The sequence below is a fragment of the Oncorhynchus gorbuscha genome, linkage group LG02, assembly GCF_021184085.1.
Source record: "Oncorhynchus gorbuscha isolate QuinsamMale2020 ecotype Even-year linkage group LG02, OgorEven_v1.0, whole genome shotgun sequence".
NCBI lineage: Eukaryota > Metazoa > Chordata > Actinopteri > Salmoniformes > Salmonidae > Oncorhynchus > Oncorhynchus gorbuscha.
Window position 1 is genome coordinate 82,553,598 of NC_060174.1, and position 22,355 is coordinate 82,575,952.

The 22,355-nt window shown below is 41.0% G+C and overlaps 1 protein-coding gene across 7 annotated transcripts in view; it reads left to right on the forward strand.

Moving 5' to 3' along the window:
* Positions 1-22,355, forward strand: part of LOC124011037 (histone-lysine N-methyltransferase, H3 lysine-36 specific-like) — a 36,048-nt gene that overhangs the window by 4,690 nt on the left and 9,003 nt on the right. For 6 of the 7 annotated variants that reach the window (XR_006834537.1, XM_046324013.1, XM_046323982.1 and 3 more), the window contains 18 exons: positions 1,940-2,081; positions 2,305-2,477; positions 2,594-3,280; positions 3,449-4,868; positions 5,097-5,209; positions 5,297-5,552; positions 5,740-5,828; positions 5,955-6,000; positions 6,224-6,417; positions 6,617-6,754; positions 6,918-7,041; positions 7,950-8,150; positions 8,458-8,637; positions 8,832-8,988; positions 9,304-9,509; positions 17,924-18,036; positions 18,158-18,427; positions 20,018-20,134. Coding sequence is in view for 6 of the 7 variants with exons in the window: in XM_046324013.1 (XP_046179969.1) it covers positions 1,940-2,081; positions 2,305-2,477; positions 2,594-3,280; positions 3,449-4,868; positions 5,097-5,209; positions 5,297-5,552; positions 5,740-5,828; positions 5,955-6,000; positions 6,224-6,417; positions 6,617-6,754; positions 6,918-7,041; positions 7,950-8,150; positions 8,458-8,637; positions 8,832-8,988; positions 9,304-9,509; positions 17,924-18,036; positions 18,158-18,427; positions 20,018-20,134 (4,626 nt within the window). In the remaining variant the exon portion in view is untranslated. Of the gene's footprint in view, positions 1-1,939; positions 2,082-2,304; positions 2,478-2,570; positions 3,281-3,448; positions 4,869-5,096; positions 5,210-5,296; positions 5,553-5,739; positions 5,829-5,954; positions 6,001-6,223; positions 6,418-6,616; positions 6,755-6,917; positions 7,042-7,949; positions 8,151-8,457; positions 8,638-8,831; positions 8,989-9,303; positions 9,510-17,923; positions 18,037-18,157; positions 18,428-20,017; positions 20,135-22,355 lie in introns of those variants that run through there. The other variant, XM_046324028.1, reaches the window with a different exon arrangement.

A 22,355-nucleotide genomic window follows, 5' to 3' on the forward strand; every position in this document is an offset into this window, starting at 1 on the left:
TACTACTGAGCTTTTACATAACATGGCTATTCACAGCAACATCATACAGTACCAAACAGCCCCCATATTTAAATCCTGTAACATGTCACAGTTCTGGCCTGGGTACTTCCTTGTCAGTCCAGATCACCTGTTTTACTGTGCAACATAAATTGTCAAGCTTATGGGTTTTGATTATATGTGAAATGTTAATGAAGATAGTGAGAGGCCTAAATTCTGGTTAATTTGCCAGAAAGGTCAAGCAAGATCACTTCCTCTATAATCGATAAGCTCCTCATACTGTAGCTGGAGAGGATCCATGTCATTCATTTGCTGTTTGGCTCAGTATACGCCAGCATCTCATGGTAAATTATAGTCAATAGTTCTACCTTTTGCAATCAATAAAAGATGCGCACAGAGAAATGTCATTAGTCAGTCCATATCCAGAGCTTTGTTCATGTTTGCATGATCAGTTGATACAAGGTTAGTGGGATTCCTTGCAAAACTAGAACAAAAAATGAGCATGATTTTGGGGATTTCACAAAATGTTATCCATAGAAGGGATCTTTAGAGGAAGGATTCTTGACATATATTTGACATTTGTATCTAAAAGCATAGGCCCAGGCCTCATTTTCAGACCCCTTAATGTTTAATCTGTAGGTGCTACAAAGCAAAAAATGGTGTCATATGAAGCTTTACGGCTTGCTCTGTAATATGAGTAAGTATTTTGATTTCAAGAAAAAATATATTGCATTAATTTCTGAATATTGAAACATGAATATTGAAAATGAACCATATTTGATTTGGCACATTTAAAAATATATATATTGTTAAACATAATATACTCTATGGGCATATCAAAGTTCTAGAGAGGAATCTCTGCTAGTTTTAAAGTTATGGCCCATTTTATAGAGAGAAATTGGCATAGTATGCAATGTAACCACAGCCCTCCTTGTATCGTTGCACATCCTGCAATTCATGAGCAGAGGGTGAATATTTTAAATCCATTTTCACATTCACTGTGTTGGTAATGCTTACACATTGGATCATAACTAACAGTAGCAGAGATCCCACTCTGGAACCTTTAATGCCTATAGAGTTTATTATGTTCAACAATATATTTTAATATTTGTTTGCCAAATCAAAAGTTTTATATTTTCAAAATTCATAAATTAATGTAAGAACATTGTTATTGAAATCAAAATACTACTCATATTACAGAGAATGGGGTAAAGCTTCATATGACACCATACACCTGGGTAAGGCCAAAATGTCATAAATATTTCAACATATATTAATTATGTCTCAATTATGTTTTAAAGATACTAATATAAAATATACTGTATGTCAACAATCCTTCCTCCAAAGAACTCTCCTATGGATTTAATTGAGTGAAAATCCCCCAAATCATGGTCGGTTTTATTCTGTATAATTTCGTGAAGAATCACTCGTCAGTAAGGTTGACTGACATCTAGGCCAGAGAGTGTGTACAGAGCTGATATATGGATTTAGAGTGTTTAAAGAAAGTTTCTTAAACATTTTAAAAGATAGTTGATTATGTAATATTGGTTTGCACTATGTTGTATCTGGTAAAGATTTAAATAGAGTTGCAAGGATTTAACTTTGCCTATTGACGCCGGCTCTCTCATGCGCCAGCAATTTGAGACTGGGGACGAGGTTAAACTTTACCTAACCTAATTTACCTCAATACCAACCAGATTGGTTGTAGATGTTAAATGACTGTGGTCCTGGCCACTCGGCAACGTATAGTCTTGGAAAATATTGGAATGCTTGTATGTGTTTGAAGATAAATATTTTGACCAAATTTTTACAGGCATATTTGCATATGTGAAAGAGCGTGTACATTCTGATATAGTAATGTAATACATAACATGAATTGTAAACCTTTTGAAACATGACTTGAAGTAATTTAAATATTGTCTTATTTGGTGTCTGTCAACAGATGGGCAGCCCAAAGAAGAAGTCCTTACCACCTGTAAAGTTTTTAAAAGGTGAAGTTATATGGGCAAAGTTCAACCGAAGACCCTGGTGGCCTTGTGAGGTGACTGTTGACCCACTACAGGGAACCTATCACAAAATGAAAGGTAGGACCTGGTCCTGGATATTATAAGCCGTTGTTTGGTTTGAGTTGATCTTGTTGAACAGATTTGCACTACCATGGAAGTCTTGTGTTTAGCAATCCACTTGTCATATCTTGTTCTTGCAAAATATATGTTATATCTGTGATAAAGGTTAAATTAATAGAAAATCTACAAACACTAATACCTAGTGGCCTTGGTCCTTTGCTCCTGTGTGATGATGTTGCAGAGCACAGTGACAGGCCTTGTCGGCTGTACCACATCAGGACCTTTGGGCTGCCTGTGGAACTGGCCTGGGTCACAGGGAAAGCTATACACACATTTCATGGAGGCTTTGAGTTCGAACAGCTCCCCTTGCTGCGCAGGAGAGGAAGGCAAAGGGACGAAGACTACAAATACATTGTAAATATGTGGCACAGCCTTTGCATATGTTGGACAAAAATGAATCATGTTTTACCTGAATGTACCTAAAAATACAAACATTTGTGATTACAGAAAAGCTTTATTTGCCTTCATAGATACCCAAGAGGTTTAAAGCATCCTGGAAAACCAGTGTGGCTGAAGCAGAATCTGCCCTCCCAGAGCGACCCAAAATGGATGTCTCTATACCTGACTCCATAAATACAACTCTCTATGATGGGTCCACATCAGAAAAAGAGGGCAAGGCCCTTCCAACTCCCCCTTCCAATCCATCCAACTGTATACCCCTTGCACCAAGCAACTTAACAAACGGATCTCTGTCACCTCACAGTAAACATTCTCCAACAAAAGTAAGCACTTCCAAGAAGCCTCAAAGCAAGAAGAAGCCAAGTAAAGCATTTAAAGCTAAAAATGAGTGCTTGAACACCAAAACAACATTTGACAGCAATGACAAGCCAGAGGGGGACATAAAAGAATGTCCGTACTCAGACCTTGACTCTATCCCCAATATTTTGTGTCCTAAAGCACTTGAGCGTCAATCCAAGCATGCTCAGACTCAGCCCTCAGTTCCAGTAGTAAAAGAGGTAAAGAAGCAGCCTGAAGGACACAGTCGCCTGTGGTTCAGCAAACCAGGAAAAGACAGGCGTCTCAACACTACCACCTCCTTATCTAACCACAGTGCCTTCAGCAAGGGTCCCTGCAAGAAAAAGACTCAAACTGCAGCTACTGTCAACAGAAAGACTCAAGCGTCCAGTGCGGCCATCAAGGGATGCTCTATTGATCAGTTGAAGACTCCAGTGTCCAGCGTAATAGTAAAAGAACACCCTGCTGATCAGTTGAAGACTCCAGTGTCCAGCGTAATAGTAAAAGAACACCCTGCTGATCAGTTGAAGACTCCAGTGTCCAGCACCCTGCTGAATAGTAAAATAGTAAAAGAACACCCTGCTGATCAGTTGAAGACTCCAGTGTCCAGCGTAATAGTAAAAGAACACCCTGCTGATCAGTTGAAGACTCCAGTGTCCAGCGTAATAGTAAAAGAACACCCTGCTGATCAGTTGAAGACTCCAGTGTCCAGCGTAATAGTAAAAGAACACCCTGCTGATCAGTTGAAGACTCCAGAGTATAGTGTAACAGTCAAAGAAAGTCCTGTTGATCAATTGAAGCCTCCAGTCTCAAGTGTTCCCAAGCCTCCTGATGAGTCGAAGGCCCTGGGCAAGCAGCCTGCACATCTGCCTGCTAGCAACCGCCTGATGACCAGAGCTCTTAAAGCTATGGAGTTAGCAGTGCGGAAACAGAATCTGTTCTCCAGTCCAAAGCCTGGCTGTTTCCTTCCTATCAACAAGACAGAGGAGGAGGTGTCATCTTCCACAAACACTCCTTCTGATAAACCAGAGACCAAAACAGACTGTTATACAGAGGAAAAACCTTTAAAGGTTGACAACGATAATCAGATCACTGGTTTACCAAATTGGTCCACCTCAAAGTTCACCAGGTCGAAGGACTTTGAAGCAGAGGTTAAGACTGAAGATGAGGGCTTCTTGATATCCCAGATGCCTGTGGACTTTATACCTCTGACATCTGGGAAGTCAAAGAAAAATAACTGTGTGTCTGACATGTCGTCCTGTTCCTCGCCATGCTTCTCTCCCATGGACGCCTTCAAAGACATTAAAGAGTTATCTTTCAAGTCCCTGGAATCAAGTGAGGGTGATGGGAAAACTGTGTCTTTTAAACCAGACACTAACTACAAGTTCAGTACATTCCTCATGCTGCTGAAGGACATGCACGATACCAGGGAGAAAGATGGAACTCCCTTGGAGCTGGAAATCGGACCACCTAGTGCTCATGTAAAAGAGGAGCCTTCCATGATTCCACCCTTACTGGGAGAGGAGTCATTCGGTCAAGGCCCGTGTCTCGGTAAAAGTAAACAAGGCAAGAGCAAAACCAAGGCCAAGCTCAAACCCAAGTCTTCTCTGAAGGTAGAAATCCCACAACTTGAAGGCAGCACAAACCAGGTCATGAAAAGGCTATCCAAAAACAGAGGCTCATCTGAGACTAAAAAGAAACCGAATAGAAAAGTGCCTTTTGGTAAGAGGTCTCCTGGACCTGGCTACCTTGGGATGGAAGCCTTGCACCACCTTCCGAGCAATTCTTGGGAGAAGTTTGACCAGGATTTAGAGACATTAGGGGGGGTGGGGGAGGGCTGCAGTAGGCTAACGAATGAGAGACTACAGAACATGGTGCCTTTGGAGCAGGGTGGTGCAGAACCATCAGTATCCTTTCAACCAAAGATAGTGTTGGACCAGCAGACTATCGCCGCCACAATTTCTGCAAACACTACACAAAGTACTGGGGAAGGCCAGGAGGCTCCCACAGGTAAATCATTTTTGTTATTTCCTTGGCTTTATTGAAGGGTATCCTAAAGGCGATAATCACTGATCAATGCATTAACTTTGCTTCTGAAGTCATACCATAATGAAAATATCAACAGCTATGAAGTAAAAGTGTCCGATGCAGGGCCATGAACTTCTGTAGATTGACATGTAATGGTTTAACATGTGTGGTGTGTACTAGTCATACTTTTTGCACATTTATCCTCCACAGCACATAAACGAATTCGAAAACCAAGCAAAAGACTCATAGAATGGACAGAAGAGTACAGTCAGATAATCTGTGCAAGGAAGAAACAGAAAAAGCCCCTCCAGCCTTTGGGAAAGGTAGCTCACTCAAACATTTTACATCTCTTGGATTTTTAGGATTTTGTATTATGATCCTAGCTCTATACCTTCTTCATGTTATTCCAGGTGGCACATTCCAACAGCAACAAACCAGATCCCCTACCACCAGGGAAAACCACACATGACCACGCCCTTCTGAACCCACTTCCTGAAATACAAACTCTGCCCCCAGACGAACCATCCAAGACCCCCACTGGACAAGCCTCTCCCCCAATAGAGAATACTCCCCCTCAGGATGCACATATCCTGTCCATAGATACTCTAACCCCACCTCCTGAAGCAGACTCTTCGCTGCTGAGTGACGGTCTGACAAAGAATGTTGGTGAGAAACTATTTATATATCAAATGTATACTTTGGTTGGCTGGCAAACAATTACAAAAATGTTTTCACAGTGCAGTGTGCCGTGAAACCAAGTAATTGCTGTTTTTATTACATTACTCCTCTGTAGTAGTAGTTATTATCCCAGATGTGTATAAAGGTCCATAGTAACACTGTTGTCTTGTGGCAGGTGACGTTCCTTACTTGGAAACAATCCGTAAGAGACAGAGGAAACCAACTCCGAAGATTATGGAGACTGCCACAATTCCAAAGAAGAGGGTATGGAGGTGTTAGGGAATGGTCGTGCTTTGTTCAATAAGGATTTTTTTTGTATCTGATGGTTCCATTTATCTTCACAGTAATGAAGGCATTAAAACGGGTTGACTGGTTAATTATCTATTACAGGTCAAGTCCCTGAAGACCATCTTATCAAGTCACCCTCTTCCTTCAGGTCAGTCTACACAGGAAGGATCTCCCTCAAACTGCCCATATTACACACTTTTTAAGAGTCTTTCTCACTTTTGAGTAAGATGAGTATGGAAATAGCATCAATACATTTGAGACTATACACTGTTTATCACAATTCTTTGTCATACTGCTGTCATTTACTTAATGATTGTCAATTCAAAGGGCTGATTGGTCTTGGGGTCAAAGTTGACTGTTTTTCTTCCCAGGCTCTGGACAACTCTTTTCTAAATCAAAGATCAAACAACCTACCCCTGCACCCTCCACATTTACACCCTGCACCCCTGCACCCTGCCCCCTGACCCAGAGCAGCCTGGAGAAGGGGCCAGACTGTGACGTCACCAAGCCCCCCAGTGAGGAAACTGATCTTCATGACGATGGGAGGGATAGCCTAGACCCAGAGGTCAGACAATAGGTCAAATCTCAAGCTCTATTTTATGGTCCATGTTTGACCCGATAATAACATAGAAAGTACATGGTAAAATAGACATTACTCAATAATAATCTAATAATGAAAATACAAATGTAAAAAAATGTTCTACATGGAATCGTGTTACAGTGTTTGAACTCTCCTGCTGATTTTCCTCTTCTTTGCTCCTCAGGGTTTTACATCCAGTTTGGATGACAGCTTTTCATCCATGAGGGAGGAGTCTTCACTGTGCGATGGCCCACTCTCCCCCAATAAGAAGATCATAGGGGACAGAGGGGGCGCTGCCTCATTGAAAGAGAATGTGTGTCAGGTGAGTAGGCTCCGCATCACCAATGTAGGAGTGGTTACCTTGTGTTGTTTTAATGTTAAATATGTGATTATGGACTGACTGCACTTGCGCTTCACTCATTGTTTCAGATAGTTGTGTAAATGTTGTTGTCATGTTGTCTAAATGTTTCTGGACTGTATGGTAGGTGTGTGAGAAGACTGGGGAGCTGCTGCTATGTGAGGGCCAGTGTTGTGGGGCGTTCCACCTCCAGTGTATCGGCCTCACAGACCCTCCTCTAGGGAAGTTCGTCTGCCAGGAGTGCAAGTCTGGTGGGTCAAGCACATATTCTGTAAAAACACAACCACTTATTAACCAGGTTTCCGTCCAACCTTTTTATGGGAGTAAAGTACATGTCGGATAAAAAATGTCATTACAGGTCTGATGGAAACAGAACATTTTTCAGTTAAATGTTCAAATGTTGACAAAACAAAATGCGGCAAAAAAGGTGGGAATGTTTTGTGTCTGTAAAATGATTTGTGTGAGAAATGTCAGTGGAAACACTTTTAATGCACAAGTATTGATATAATAACCATTTTATCGAAGTAAACCTGGAGTCACGCGATGACATGTTGTGTGGACATAAACTTCACAGGGAGATGAGGTGCAAGGTGATGATCTTGATGCTCCTTTACAATAATTATTGATGGTCTTATTCTGGTGACGTGATCATCGATGCTTGGCTGCCATTTGACAAATAAAAATAATCTTGCTCTTCTGTCCATAATAATCTCATCATGTAGGCTATACGTGCGTAGAGTTGAAATGCGAAGGAAATCCATTTGGTCTTGTATTTGTCATTCGGTACATGGGAATTTATTTGTATGTGCACTACGTCATCACACACAACCTTTGATCAGCACAAGTCAATTTGATGGAAACACATCTCTACAGGGAAAATTGTTTTTATGCGGATTTTAGAATATTTGTATGAAAATCTGTCGCCAATTCAATGGAAGCCACTTCAATGGAAGTGTCATGTTTTTAAGCCTCATTCCTGCTCAGACAAAATTATGGAAAGACTATTATTAGTTGCACATAGAGTTATAAGTGTTCACTGATTGTTTCACACGCTATTTTGCTGATTCTCTCCCCTGTCATCCTCTCATCCTAGCATCCATAAATCTCTCTGGCTAGTAAAAGCAAATCCATTGATTAAAGCTGATTTGTTTGTTGCTAGGTGTCCACACCTGTTTTGCGTGTAAGAAGCCAGGGGAGGACGTGATGCGCTGTATGATCCCAGTGTGTGGGAAGTTCTACCATGGAGAGTGTATAGCCAACCACGCTCCCGCTGCCCCCCTGCACCGGGGTCTCCGCTGCTCTCTCCACGTCTGTCTGTCCTGCTTCATAACCAACCCTGTCAACCCCTCCGTCTCCAAAGGTGGGTGCTGTTCTGCTTCACCCAGCACAGTTTAGTCTAGCTTTGTTTTATGCAATTCTGCTCAATTGAAATCCCGGTATATTGGTAACTCCACAGGAGAAATTATGATGTTGGAGTTAGTAAGTAGAAACATTTTTGCACACGTTTGTGCTAAAATAATTTTCATTTTTGCACAGCAATTCAGTTTATTTCAACAGCATGATAGAAAGACAAACTAATTGAAGTGAGCTGTGGGAAGAAAATGTATACCAGATATTCTAACTAACAGCTCATTCTGCCCGTCTCCCCTGTGTTGTGTGTCCTTTAGGTCGTCTGACACGCTGTGTGCGCTGCCCTGTGGCGTACCATGCCAATGACTACTGCATGGCAGCGGGCAGTGTGGTCCTGGCCAACAACAGCTTCCTGTGTCCCAACCACTTCACCCCCCGCAGGGGCTTCCGCAACCATGAACACGTCAATGTCAGCTGGTGCTTTGTCTGCTCCGAAGGTACGCCGGCCTCCACATATGTTGTGTTGTTAGAGTCAGATATGCATAGGTGCGCTATTATGTCATGTACATTACATGATCAGCGTCCAATTTTCTTAAACACTAGATCCCAGTTACATCGCTGTTTACTCGTGTGTTATCAATCCCGTAGACCAGTTCAGTAGCCACACTGTTATTCTTCTCCCATGCTACAGGGGGCAGTCTGCTGTGCTGTGAGTCGTGTCCTGCTGCCTTCCACCAGGAGTGTCTGAACATCGACATGCCCGAGGGCAGTTGGTTCTGCAATGACTGCCTGGCCGGGAAGAAGCCCCACTATAAGGACATCCTGTGGGTCAAAGTGGGCCGATACAGGTCAGTACAGCCACCTGGGTACCAACCTTACTTTTGGCAAAACAACAGCAAGATGGCTAAAGCAGAAGCAGATTGGCATCCAGTATATTAGTAAAAGTCCTCCCCTGCCTTAACCACATTCCCAATGCTAAAATATTCTAACTCTGAAGTGTTCTGACATTACTAAACAACCAGGGTACTGAGAACCAAAATGCACCTGCATTTCTATTCACAATATGGCAGTGGTTGCAAAATGGTAGGGTCTTTCTGCCATGGGCCGTGACCCATTTTCTTTCCTTATTTATATCGTATTTTCCCTTCCTATCCTCTGTCTAGGTGGTGGCCTGCGGAGGTCAGCCATCCCAAGAACATTCCGGAGAACATCCTACGTATGAGGCACAATGTAGGAGAGTTCCCTGTGCACTTCTTTGGCTCCAACGACTACCTGTGGACCTACCAGGCCCGAGTCTTCCCCTACATGGACGTAGACACCAACAACAAGGAGAAGATGGGGAAGGGTGTAGACGCCATCTACAAGAAAGGTATTCACACCAACAGACCTGGGAAGAAAATAGTTTGAAATAGTTTGAAAATACCAACTTTTAAAATAATAGAGGTAGTCGAATATAGTTTATATAGAGTTTCAACTAAAAGGAAACTTATTCGATATTTTATAAACAATATAAAACATACACATACAAACTACAACATCATACAAACATCAACTACATAATACCTGCACAGACCCACTAGCACACACACCCATCTCCAGCGCTCCCATCATTCTATGCCACATGGTCTCCAAATGCACCATTTTGTTTCTCTCCGTCGCCCCAAGCAATTTACATTTTTAGATAATAAAGCATTTGAACTTTCTATTGCATTAACAATGTAAGATTGGTTGATTTCCAGTTTTTGATTGACGAGAAAAGTAACGTCCAACCCATCGGGTATCTCACTGCGCCCTCATATGCCATGTCTTAAAATATACAGACAGACGGATTGAAAGTTCATTTACATCGTAATAGTTCTGACAGCCAACATTATAACTCTACCCATAGCTTTTGGACCTTATAACATTCCCAGAAGGCATGGATTATTGAGTCATTGTTAGTGTTACACTTCAGACAACTCTGCCGTTGTGTTGTAGAATTTATAAAACTTAAGTTGGATGTACTTGAAAATATCTACATTAGTCAATTCAAAATTTTAAGCTGTCATGGAAATACATTTATTTCCTATTACCAAGTAATTTATGTTTTTTATGCCTTTAGTTTTCCAAGAGGACCAATTTATCGGGGAATTCTGAAAAGCTATCCAAGGATTGTTCCATAGGGTTGTGTTATAACAACATTTTCTTCCATGTTGTTCTTAACTATGAAGTTGTTAATTTTCTTAGCTTTTCTTTGAAAATGGACACGTAAAAATATTCTGAGGGATGAGCATGCACATCTTCAATATGTACCCATTGTTCCTCTTTAGTGCATTTAACTATATGTCTCAAGTAAAAGCCTTGGGTGGTGAGTTGATACAATTCCAAGTCTGGAAGGTTAAAACCACCCTCAGACTTAGGAAGATGTAATACTTTCCTTTTAATTCTATGAGTTTTATTTGCCCCTCTGTTATTACCGAGTATACTTTTGAAGCCCTTTCCTGCAGTTAAATGACCTAGTGGCCTCATGTGTGGAATGTTATTAATATATTTCATTATCTCATAATTAATTTAAAAAATATATATTTTTAAAAATATGCAGAAAATATGGTGTTTCTGTGTCAAACGGTTTTGTTATATTTCAGTCTTCTGTGATTTATATAAAGTGTAATATTGGGATGCAAACTATTAGGATGCAATAGAGTTACATTTTAACTCTATTTCTGTCATGGTGTAGGTGTCTTCTTTTTTTAAGACCATAACATTGTGTATGAGGTGTATACTTTTGTTTCAAAATAGATTTGTTTAAGACTACCAACAAACACTGTGTGACCCTGTAGTAAAAGGTTATTAAAGAATAAGTATGAAAACTTTGGGAGCCATGCAGGGTCAGCATAATGTGAGGGCCTTAGAGGGCCTGGCCCACCCTACCTACCTCCTTGCCCGTCCAAATAAAATATTGAAATATTGATCATTTATTTGACCGAGACGCACGCCAACAGAAAGACGCATCAATCTCAGATAAAGTATCCAAGTGAGCGAATCAGCGCTGTCTGGTTGTGTCTAAACTTGACACTTACATGCGACTTCTTCTATCAGAATACGAAGCTCACATTGTCTAGACGCACGAAAGTCGCTTTGTGGTCTGATTGTGTTTACATCTGCCTGACCACTTCAGGAGGTGGTCAGGGATGCATTTTGTGCCGATTTTTCCAGTCAGGCTACCGAAAGCGCATACAGTGGGCGATGTCATCAGTACTCCTCCCACAAGTCATAAAATGTGTGTTTTTTGGGACAGAGGCACCTTTTCATTATAATGTTGGTGGAAATATGTTCCTAGGGTGTGGGGAAAGTGTTTGCTGGCCTCATAAATGCTAGCCAGCGAGCTAATATTTAGAATAAATAAATAAAAATATGCTAACTCGTTTGCAATCCCTCTGGCATTGCTTGCCAGTGTCACGTTCTGACCCTAGTTCTTTTATTTTGTCTTTGTGTTAGTATGGTCAGGGCGTGAGTTGGGGTGGGCAGTCTATGTTCGTTTTTCTAGGTTGTGATTATGTGTTTGGCCTGGTATTGTTCTCAATCAGAGGCAGGTGTCGTTCGTTGTCTCTGATTGAGAATCATACTTAGGTAGCCTTTTGCCACCTGTGTTTTGTGGGTGAATGTTTTCTGTTTAGTGTATGTCACCTTTCAGAACTGTTCTGTTTCATTCTCCGTTGTTATTTTGTTTAGTGTTATGTTGAATAAATTAACATGGACACGTACCACGCTGCACATTGGTCCGTTCTCTCCTACTCCTCCTCAGACGAGGAGGACGAAGAACGTAGTGCGGGAATGGATACAATGTGGGCAAGGTGGACACATTTCAATGTAAATGTAGACGCATGACGTGTTTGGAATGTTATGATCAGAACTCCATTATCAGAATACAAAAGCGTCATGAACTGTCAGGTCTAGCTAGACACGGCTCCTGTCTCAGTATGTATAGACCATATATAGCTGATGCTGTCTGGACCAAAAGTGTATGGCAGGTCATACTATTTCTAGCCAGACTGGATTAGATACATGGGCTACATATAGTAAGACCGAGGGGTGCTGTTTCGCTCACTCGGATGCTTTCTCCGGTGAGAGTTTCAGCAGAGAGGAAGAGGCGAAGCGAGAGGGCTCACTCTCGCCAAAATCTGTCCAGAATAAGCCCAATGCGTTTCTATGGGCATAATATGCAGACCTAAGCTTATCATCTGCCTTCCCGCCTTTGGGACAACGACTCTCATTGTTAGGGTGGAAACATGAGCATCTCGTCATTATATACACATCTCAGGTTTTTGCCTCTTGCGAATTCGAAAGAAAACTGGCAGGTGCACAGTGCACTATGAGGACACTGGCTTTCCCTAAAGTAAATTTAGCAAGATAATATAATTACTCCTGTCTGAATAAAAACATTCAAAATGACTAAACCTCATAGAATCATTAGCTTTTTTTTTTCTTTTTTTTAAATAGCTGTGGATCGTTTCAAATCACAAGTTTGTAGGCCTATGCCTATTTTGGAATCCCGCAATTTGGGCAGCATGTCTAGCTGATTAAGTTGTGGCTGTCATTGAAAAGCATCTAAAATATGTGTGAAGATAATTTGTCTTGAGTATAATTTTAAAAAATCCAACAAGAAGAAGGAGAAGGGTGTGTGGCGAAGACATGGCGTTTTTCTCTCCAGAATGCATGCTCTCAGTTCTCCAGAATGCATGCTCTCAGTTCTCCAGAATGCATGCTCTCAGTTCTCCAGAATGCATGCTCTCAGCCCTCCAGAATGCATGCTCTCAGTTCTCCAGAATGCATGCTCTCAGTTCTCCAGAATGCATGCTCTCAGTCTCAGTTCTCCAGAATGCATGCTCTCAGTTCTCCAGAATGCATGCTCTCAGTTCTCCAGAATGCATGCTCTCAGTTCTCCAGAATGCATGCTCTCAGCTCTCCAGAATGCATGCTCTCAGTTCTCCAGAATGCACGCTCTCAGCTCTCCAGAATGCATGCTCTCAGCTCTCCAGAGTGCACGCTCTCAGCTCATGCATGCTCTCAGCTCTCCAGAATGCCTGCTCTCAGCTCTCCAGAATGCCTGCTCTCATCTCTCCAGAATGCCTGCTCTCATCTCTCCAGAAAGCATGCTCTCATCTCTCCAGAATGCCTTGTCTCACACCAATTATTGTCATTTTTTTTGTTTCATTGTATGGATTGTTGGTTGATTGTTTATTTTCCTCATTTTATATGTCACCAGTAGGCTTAGTAAATGTACCGTTAATCCCTCGTCATTTGGTTACATACATTTCTGTTAATGCATGTAATAATTACAGTCATTTACCATTCTCATTCTTGGAGTGTAAATGTTTGCGGATGTCATAACCTGCTACACTTGTGAGAAACATGTTTTGGTTTATTCCATAACAATTACGAGTTTTGTCAATCTTTTCATTGTGTTTGCTTGGAGTCCTCCATGAGCAATGAGCATGTGTCAGGTTTCTCTGTCCTGATAACGTTGAGGGAGCGCGTGTGCCTGAGCATACATAGAAGTAGGCCTACCTGGCCTGTTGCATGCAAATGTAGGAAAGAGCCCATTCAGTAATGTCTGATTTCACCACGTTCACCACTAATAAGTTAGAGCTTCTCAGTAATTTTTTTGTCACCTAACACATTGTAATCAAAGTTTGTTGTTTTAACATCCATTGCAAATGATAGTTCCTCAGTATTTTAAAAATCTTTCCAACACTCCTGGCCTTGATAATCACCAAGCCTCGGTGTGAAAGAGCAAAATATCACGACCTGATGATCGCATATATCCATTGGAAATATCATTACAAATCTGCTGTCTGTCCCGAGCTCACTGGCTCAGAGAGGCCTGAATAGACTAGTTGATGCAATGTTGCAAGTTTGCTAGCAACAGCTTCTAGGCCTGATCCAGTTGATGATTTGATACAATGTTGCACTTCACTAGCAATATATATTTTTTTGTTATATATATAATATTTTCTATTAACTATGAATGAAAGATAAAATGTAGACATTGTACATTTTTCCCCCTTTTGTCCCCCTTCGACCCCCCGCCACAGAATGTCTCCAAACACATTTAAAAAGAAAGGCAAACTTACATATCAGAAGACAAAACAAAAGTATACAACAATGTTACTTCAATACAAGGAAAAATGAAATAGCCTTGGAGCTGTTCAAAATAGGATATCATCGGGTCCCAGGTGGAATAAAATGAGTTGGTTGACCCTCGAATGGTATACTTGTTTGTTTATTTATTTTAGGAACAGCATCAGATCTTTGAGCCAAAGAGAGGCTAAGGGAGAATTGATCGACTTCCATTTCCAATCCTTCTGCGGGCTATTAGGGAGAACAATTGTTGTTTGGTACTCAAAAAATAGCTATTTCTGCACCAGGCTGCAACTTTATATCAAATGCTTCAGATAGTGTTTTAAATATAGTGGACCAATAATCTGCCGGACAGGGACCGAACCAGAAGATGTGGGTCAAGTTCCGCCAAAGAGCCTTTACACCTGTCACATGTACCATCAATATTTGGGTAGAATTTGGACAATCTGGCCTTACTGAAATGGATACGGTGAAGTACCTTAAACTGTAGAAGGCTGACCCGGAGGAGGAGCTTCCATTTACCCTAAGTACCATTCCAGACTTCATCAGAGATCTCCACCAAGTTCCCTTTCACACTCAGATCGGATTTTACTGACTGACAGATTGTCAAGCGACATGATTATCTAAAAAATATGGGATATGAGTCCCTTTAGTTGGAAAGGTGTTTTCAAAAGGGCATCCAGACCAGCTCTGGTGATAGAATTGGAAAGCTTGGGCTTTGAGTGCAAATAAACTGGTGTATTTGAAAATACCAAAATAAACTTGAATGGGGTAGATTACATTTGATAGCGAGATTTTTGAAATTGGCAAAGATGCCATCAATTTCAAGGCCATTAAACATTCCTCTGCCACAGCCTGAAAGCTGAATCCAGTTTGCCTGGAAGGAAGAGGTGATTATTACATACAGTGGCTTGTGAAAGTATCAACCGCTTGACATTTTTCGTATTTTGTTGCCTTGCAACCTGGATAAAATGGTCCAGCTCCTTGAAGTTGGATGGATTCTGCTGGTGAACAGCAATCTTTAAATCATATCACAGATTCTCAATTGGATTGAGGTCTGGGCTTTGACTAGGCCATTCCAAGACATTTAAATGTTTCCCCTTAAACCACTCGAGTGTTGCTTTAGCAGTATGCTTAGGGTCATTGTCCTGCTGTAAGGTGAACCCTCATTCCAGTCTCAAATCTCTGGATGACTGAAGCAGGTTTCCCTCAAGAATTTCCCTGTATTTAGCGCCATCCATCATTCCTTCAATTCTGACCAGTTTCCCAGTCCCTGCTGATGAAAAACATCCCCACAGCATGATGCTGCCACCACCATGCTTCCCTGTAGGAATGGTGTTCTTGATGAAAGGTGTTGGGTTTGCGCCAGACAGCGTTTTCCTTAATGGCCAAAAAGCTCAATTTTAGTCTCATCTTACCCAAGTTCCTTCTTCCATATGTTTGGGGAGTCTCCCACAGGGTTTGGGTAAAACACCCGGGTCCAGTGCGTTTTCAAACATTTCAAGCAGGAGGGGGGCCAGTTTGGCAGAAAAGTTATTGTAGAATTTGATTGGGTAGCCATCTTGGCCAGGGGATTTCCCACTTTGCATTGCTGTAATTGAATTAATAATCTCCTCTAACTGCGAAGGTTGATCAATTTCCTCTCTCGTCTCTGTACTCCCGAGTTTCACAGCAGTCTAAGGCACTGCATCTCTGACGTGTAAAGATCTGAATACATTTTTTTGAAGGTATTTTTCTATTTCAATAGGACTAACTGTTAAGACACCTGAAGTGTTGTGAATTTGAGGGATCAGCTGTGAGGCAGATTTGCACTTTAGTTGATGAGCTGGAAGTCGACCAGCCTTTTCTCCATGTTCGTAAAAAATAAAAACGGGTGCGGAGTAGCTGCTGCTCAGCCTTATCTGTGGATAGTAAATTGTACTGAGTTTGAAGACTCAGCCTTTCTTTGTAAAGTTCTGGTGATGGAGCGGCTGAGTATTGTTGGTCTAATTCCAGAATTGCGTCGATCAGTTGTTTAATTTTCCGTTGTTTATTGAGAAGAGAGTAATAGGAAATTATTTTGCCTCTAAGAACAACTTTAATTGTTTCCCAAAGTGTAGATGGAGAGATCGATTCTGTTTTATTTGTCTCAATAAAGACATCAATTGCATTCGATAGAATGGTGCAGAATTAATTGTTTGAAAGTAAAGATGAGTTAAGTCTCCATGGGGAGCGATCTGAATGAGAGGTCGAGCGACAGAGGAGCATCGTCACTAATAACAATGGCAGACGATTGTACTTTTTTAACAGAGGGGAGAAAGGCATTACAGTCGCATGAAAGAAATTTACAAACAAGAAAGTAACCCGAATCAAACCCTGAGATTGTAGCATTAACAAATAGTCTTTAGAAAGGTAATGTTAAATGATTAGCTAATGCCAATTTATCTGAAACAAAAACATAACAAGTTCACGTTGGATATTTACAATGTGTTACTAGTACCAGATAAGCTATTCAGCCAGCCAATGTTACTTACATGGATACAGGTCTTCGTTTAGCCGATTCTAGCTGTAGCTAGCTAGGTAGTTGTCCAAATGTCAAGCTATCTCAGCTAGCTAGCTGCTAGAAATGGTGGAGAAGTGCCTAGCTAAATCCACCTCCACATTCAGTCAGTGCTTGAGCACTCTGGTTTTTGTTGTGCGTAGCTAGCCATGCTAGCAAGTAAGCACAATTTTGCTGTTGTCTCAAATCTTCTCAGCCATGTATAGATGAAATACAGATATCCATGTGTGCACCTGGAGTTAAGCATTCATCTTGTTGCCATGTAAAATAACATTTTTTTTAAATGGGGCATTAGCTAGCCAGCCAGATAATAAACAGTCAAGTGTGTCCAGCCAGCTCTCGCTAGCCAGCCAATTTGATTGTGATGTATTGGCTAACATTGCCACTAATCTCAGTCAAATTAAACTAAATCAAATAAAGATGTCATCGGGGGCTCTCACCCAAAAAATTAAAATAACATTGCTTTCATGTGAAAAGTAATATCCAAGTGGATGTCTTGAAAATCAGTTCGTTGCCAGCTAGCAAAGTACCCATCCACATATTCCTCCCGCCATGGCTAGCCAGCCGGACCGCTTCCTCTATCAACTTTACGCTATGCACCGGACATAGAATGCTTTAACCCCGGCCAGTGTGTCAAAAATTAGGGTCTGTCCCTCAAAAAAGACTGACAAAGACACCATTACCCATCACTTTCACCAGCATGTTGAAGACAAATTTCACAGGGTTGACTCCAGTCTCAATTCCCTCCATGATGCCAACAATCCAGATGTTTTCCGTTCTAGTATAATTCTCCGACGAATCTACCTTGGAAAGTAAAGCTGTGTTGGCCATTTTCATATGAGAGACAGCTGCCTCTAGCTCGGCAATCCACTCAGTGTTGTCAGTGGAGAAACCTTCTAGTGTAGTGAGGCTTCGCTCAGATCTGCATTCAAATAGTTTACAAAAGTAGTTAATTCCTGAGATCTGTATTCAGATAGTTTTAAAAGTAGTACTTTTAGGGGATCTGTATTCAAATAGTTGATGTCGCTTCCGAAGTAACTATTTGTTCCCACGTAAAAAGTAGTTACTTTCCACAAAGCAAAGTTAAAAGGATTGTTGTTGACTTAATGTTGATCTTTCCCCAGCTTTGGAGGAAGCTGCTAGCAGGTTTTTGAAACTGCAGGCAGAGAAAGAACTGAGACAGCTTCAGGAGGACAGGAGGAACGACAAGAAACCCCCGCCATACAGACACATCAAGGTAACTGCCACACCTCTTGCCACACAAAATGTATATATGAAGTTTAAGTTTTGAGTTGTAGAAGTATTAGAACATCCCCTTGACATTTTAATTCCTCTGACATCACTCTCCTACCCCTCAGGTGAATAGGCCAATCGGGAAGGTGCAGTTCATTACGGCCGACCTATCAGAGATCCCGCGCTGTAACTGCAAGGCATCGGACGAGAACCCTTGTGGCATTGACTCTGAGTGTATCAACCGGATGCTGATGTATGAGTGCCACCCCCAAGTGTGCCCAGCAGGGGAGGGCTGTCTTAACCAGGCCTTCACCAAGCGACAGTACAGCCAGGTGGAGATCTTCAGGACGCTGGCACGAGGCTGGGGCCTCCGCTGTGCCCACGACATCAAGAAGGTAATACATGTCAACTATAGAGTAAATTAAGTAGAGGTCAATGTGCCGCCATGAAACTGTATCCCCTGGGGCTAAAACTATTTTCAAAAAGCTATGGAATTGAAAGGGGACTTTGATTCTTCTTCAATCCCAACAGATTTCAGTCCCAGCAGACTTTTTTTCTAGAAAATGTGCACAATCTTTTGGCTGTTCAAGAAATCATGGATTTAATTTCTTACCGGTACGGGACCCCCCAAGTATACTACAAAAATTACAGGGTAGCCTACTCTGCTGACACTGACAAACAGATCAATAAAAACGATATTGTCCGATTCATATAATTGGCCTACGAAAAAGGGAGACACAAATACAATATGACATCCATCTAACCTGGAGGAGGAAATTATTTTCCAAAAACAAACAAAAGTAACACTGACCCAATGATAAAGACAGTGAATATGCACACTCACTGGGGATATGGCTGATGTTCTCCGCTGGTGCCAATAAGGCTTCTGTTCAATCAATAGAGTTAAGAATTTTGATAACTAAAAGACAGATTGGTGTCTTTTCATTGTTATCTCTATACAGCAATAGCCATTTGCTTTCCAAACTTTCCAATAGCCATTTGCTTTCCAAACTTTCCAATAGCCATTTGCTGTTCAAGCTTTTACGCAATTGTATTTTAAATATTGTGATATGCCTGGCTGGGTCTCTCTGCTTTTCACTGACAGTCGCAACTCAACAATTTACTTGGTATTTGCAGCACGCGCTGCCCAAAATGCGTGCCCTTCCGACTGTAGGCTATGCGATTTAAAACAATCCATAGCTTTTATTTTTAAGAAGTTAATGATCCTCTGTGGTCAAATCATGCTTTCTGTTGTAGTAGCCTATGTTAAATAATTTTCTTTATTGCTGTATAGACAAGAGTAAGCTAATTAGGTTATATAATGTTGTCAATTTAATTACATTTATTTTAGGGAAAACTTAGTTTCCCTTAGCCCCCTATCCAGCCCCCCCTATCCATTTTAATGTGGCATAAACACAAGCAATCATCATTTTTTTCATCTGATTGTCAAACAATCACTTAACAAAGGTGCTCCTGTTGGAACATTTCAGCATCCAAACCCCAACAGTGCCCTGTGCACCTGAAATGTGATGAATGGAAAGAGACATCTGTTACAAAACACCTACAGTACATGTATTGTAATGACATTCTGCGATTGTCATTAGGCCTACGCTTGTAGCCTGAATTGATGCATCCAATGTTATCCACGTGCGCCTTGGTCTCGGCTACTCATCTCTGCCTTGACTAAATGCAAGTGTTCTCCTCGAACCACAACGCAATTTGGAGCGTATAGAGTCAATTTGCTCATTTCTCTTGCAGCTGACATGCAGTAATGTTAAGTAATGACGTGATTGACTATAGGTTTTTGGGCATGTTGTATTAATTGTGATAGGCTCACGTTTTACCAGCACAGTGTACCCCCACAATGTATTTTGCCGGGACGCCGTACTGGTCTGTAACACCTTACTTTCATACCTGATGATTAATATTAGAATGAGTGTTCCACCGTATCTCTCCTGCTGACTGTCATGGTTGTGTGTTCTCAGGGGGAGTTTGTGAATGAGTATGTAGGAGAGGTGATCGATGAGGAGGAGTGTCGGGCCAGGATCAAACACGCCCAGGATAACGACATCTGTAACTTCTACATGCTGACCCTGGACAAGGTAGGGTTCAGGAGTCAGGACTTAAAGGTCTAATGCAGCCGTTTATATCTCAATATCAAATCATTTCTGGGTAACAATTTAGTACCTTACTGTGATTGTTTTCAATTAAAATGGTCAAAAGCAAACAAAAATAGCTTCTTAGCAAAGGGCAATTTCTCAAGCAAGAATTTTTCTAGGACTGTCTGGGAGTGTTTTGAGCGTAGAGAGGAAGCTGTTGCCAGAGAGGATTGGAACTCTCTTTCTTATTGGTCTATTAACTAATTTACCACCAGGTGATGTCAGCATACTATGGAACGCCGTTTGGGTCTTTGCGTGTCAAAAAAAGATACACGTCAAATAACACAATTCTATTATAGAATGTTGTGTGTGCTGAATTTGTACTTGCAAGCCACGTGCCCCCACTACTAACAGTAGCACTGTCAAAGCTGAACAAAAAAGTCTGTAAACAAGCACACACCAGCCACGAACGATGTGTTTACAATAAGTAAGTAATAAGGCATTATTTGTTTGACCTCTACTTCTGGGGTAGCTAGTTAGCTTTAGCTTGGTACCTAGCTGGCACCAATACAATCAGCCTGAAAACAATGATCAGTAGAAACTGCAGTCATTTTCATTATTCTTAGCAATGATTTAGGAGTCCTTGTGAGTAAGTATTAGCTAGGTAACCACTTGTTCACCTATTGAAATTGCACTTCAGTTCATGAAAATAAATAGCTAGCCAACTACTTAACCCAGTTGCCCAAAGCTAACGTTATAAGCACCCAGCAAGCTTCATCTGGCTAGTGAGACTCAACCGGACCGGGTTATGTGTTTTGAAGCTAGCCACAATAAGGATTAGGCACAATAGTGAAATTTGCGGTTTGCTTTCAAAATAAAAGTACCTCTTTGAAAGTGATGCAGAAGGTTACAATTGGTGGAATCATGCCATATTTAGACTAGATAATGTTAAATAAGGTTGGAATATGAAGCAATGAAATGGGGTATCAGTCTACTCGGTAACACCCATAGAACACAACTGTGAAGAGTTACGCAAATATTAGTGTTGTAATTCTTTTTGCGTGACTGTGACTGTGTGAAATCACCTCCCCACTCAGCTTATTGTGTGTATTGACATTCATATTGCACTGTCCAGCTTTAACCAAAGGATTGGGGATCTATGAAATGGGGTATCAGTCTACTCAATACCCAAGATATTTTTCACAACGCCCTCCTCAGAGTTATCAGACTCCAAAACATCCACACAGTATTGTTTTTATTTTGGAATAATGTTCAATACACATAGTAGGTTGACAATAAATGTGGCTCAAATCAGTTGTTTCAGAGTCCCGCAATAAGAGCTACAACGGTAATGTTCTCTGGGTGTCATTGAGTAGACTGATGCCCCATGTCATTGATTCACAATTCATAGGTAAGGCTGTACAATGAAATAAGTATGCCCCCAATGCAATTCTATATTCTAATACATCCAGTGTGATTTTGACAGATTTTTGTCAAATTAACAAATTATTGTCTTTTGTTGATTTTGTATAACAACATTCCAACCTCATTTATTATGATCTATTCAATTATGGCATAATTCTACTAATTCTACTATTTGTATTAAATTGCATCACTGTCAATGACATACTTTTATTTTGAAGGCTAACTGCAATGTGAACTATTGTGGCTAATCCAGCTTCTCATAGATGGCTCCAACCACCACTATTCAAATAAGAACTGTTTTATAAATTAGGGTTATTTTAGATGATGACACCAAGCTATATAGTTAGCTAGCTAACAATCCCCCCCCCCCTTAAAATATTTAGATGCACTATTGTAAAGTGGTTGTTCCACTGAATGTCATAAGGTGAATGCACCAATTTGTAAGTCGCTCTGGATAAGAGCGTCAGCTAAATGACTTAAATGTAAATGAAATGAAACAGATTATGTCGTTTTGCTATGTTTTTGGGGAAGAACATTGTTTGCATCCATCAGCTAGCTAGCTTTTTTAATGACCAGTACTGTAGGTGCGAGAGACAACCTTACCAGCATCATAGCATACGTATCGATGAATCGTTGTGACATATGAAATATAAGTGATAACGTAATTTCCATGGAAATGAACTTACTAAATATGACAGGCTAAAGTTTTGGCTCCGACATTGACTGGAAATATATATTGAAGACACATTTATTTGTGTCTGCCTGCAAATTGCCCAGTCCTATCAAATATATTATTTCA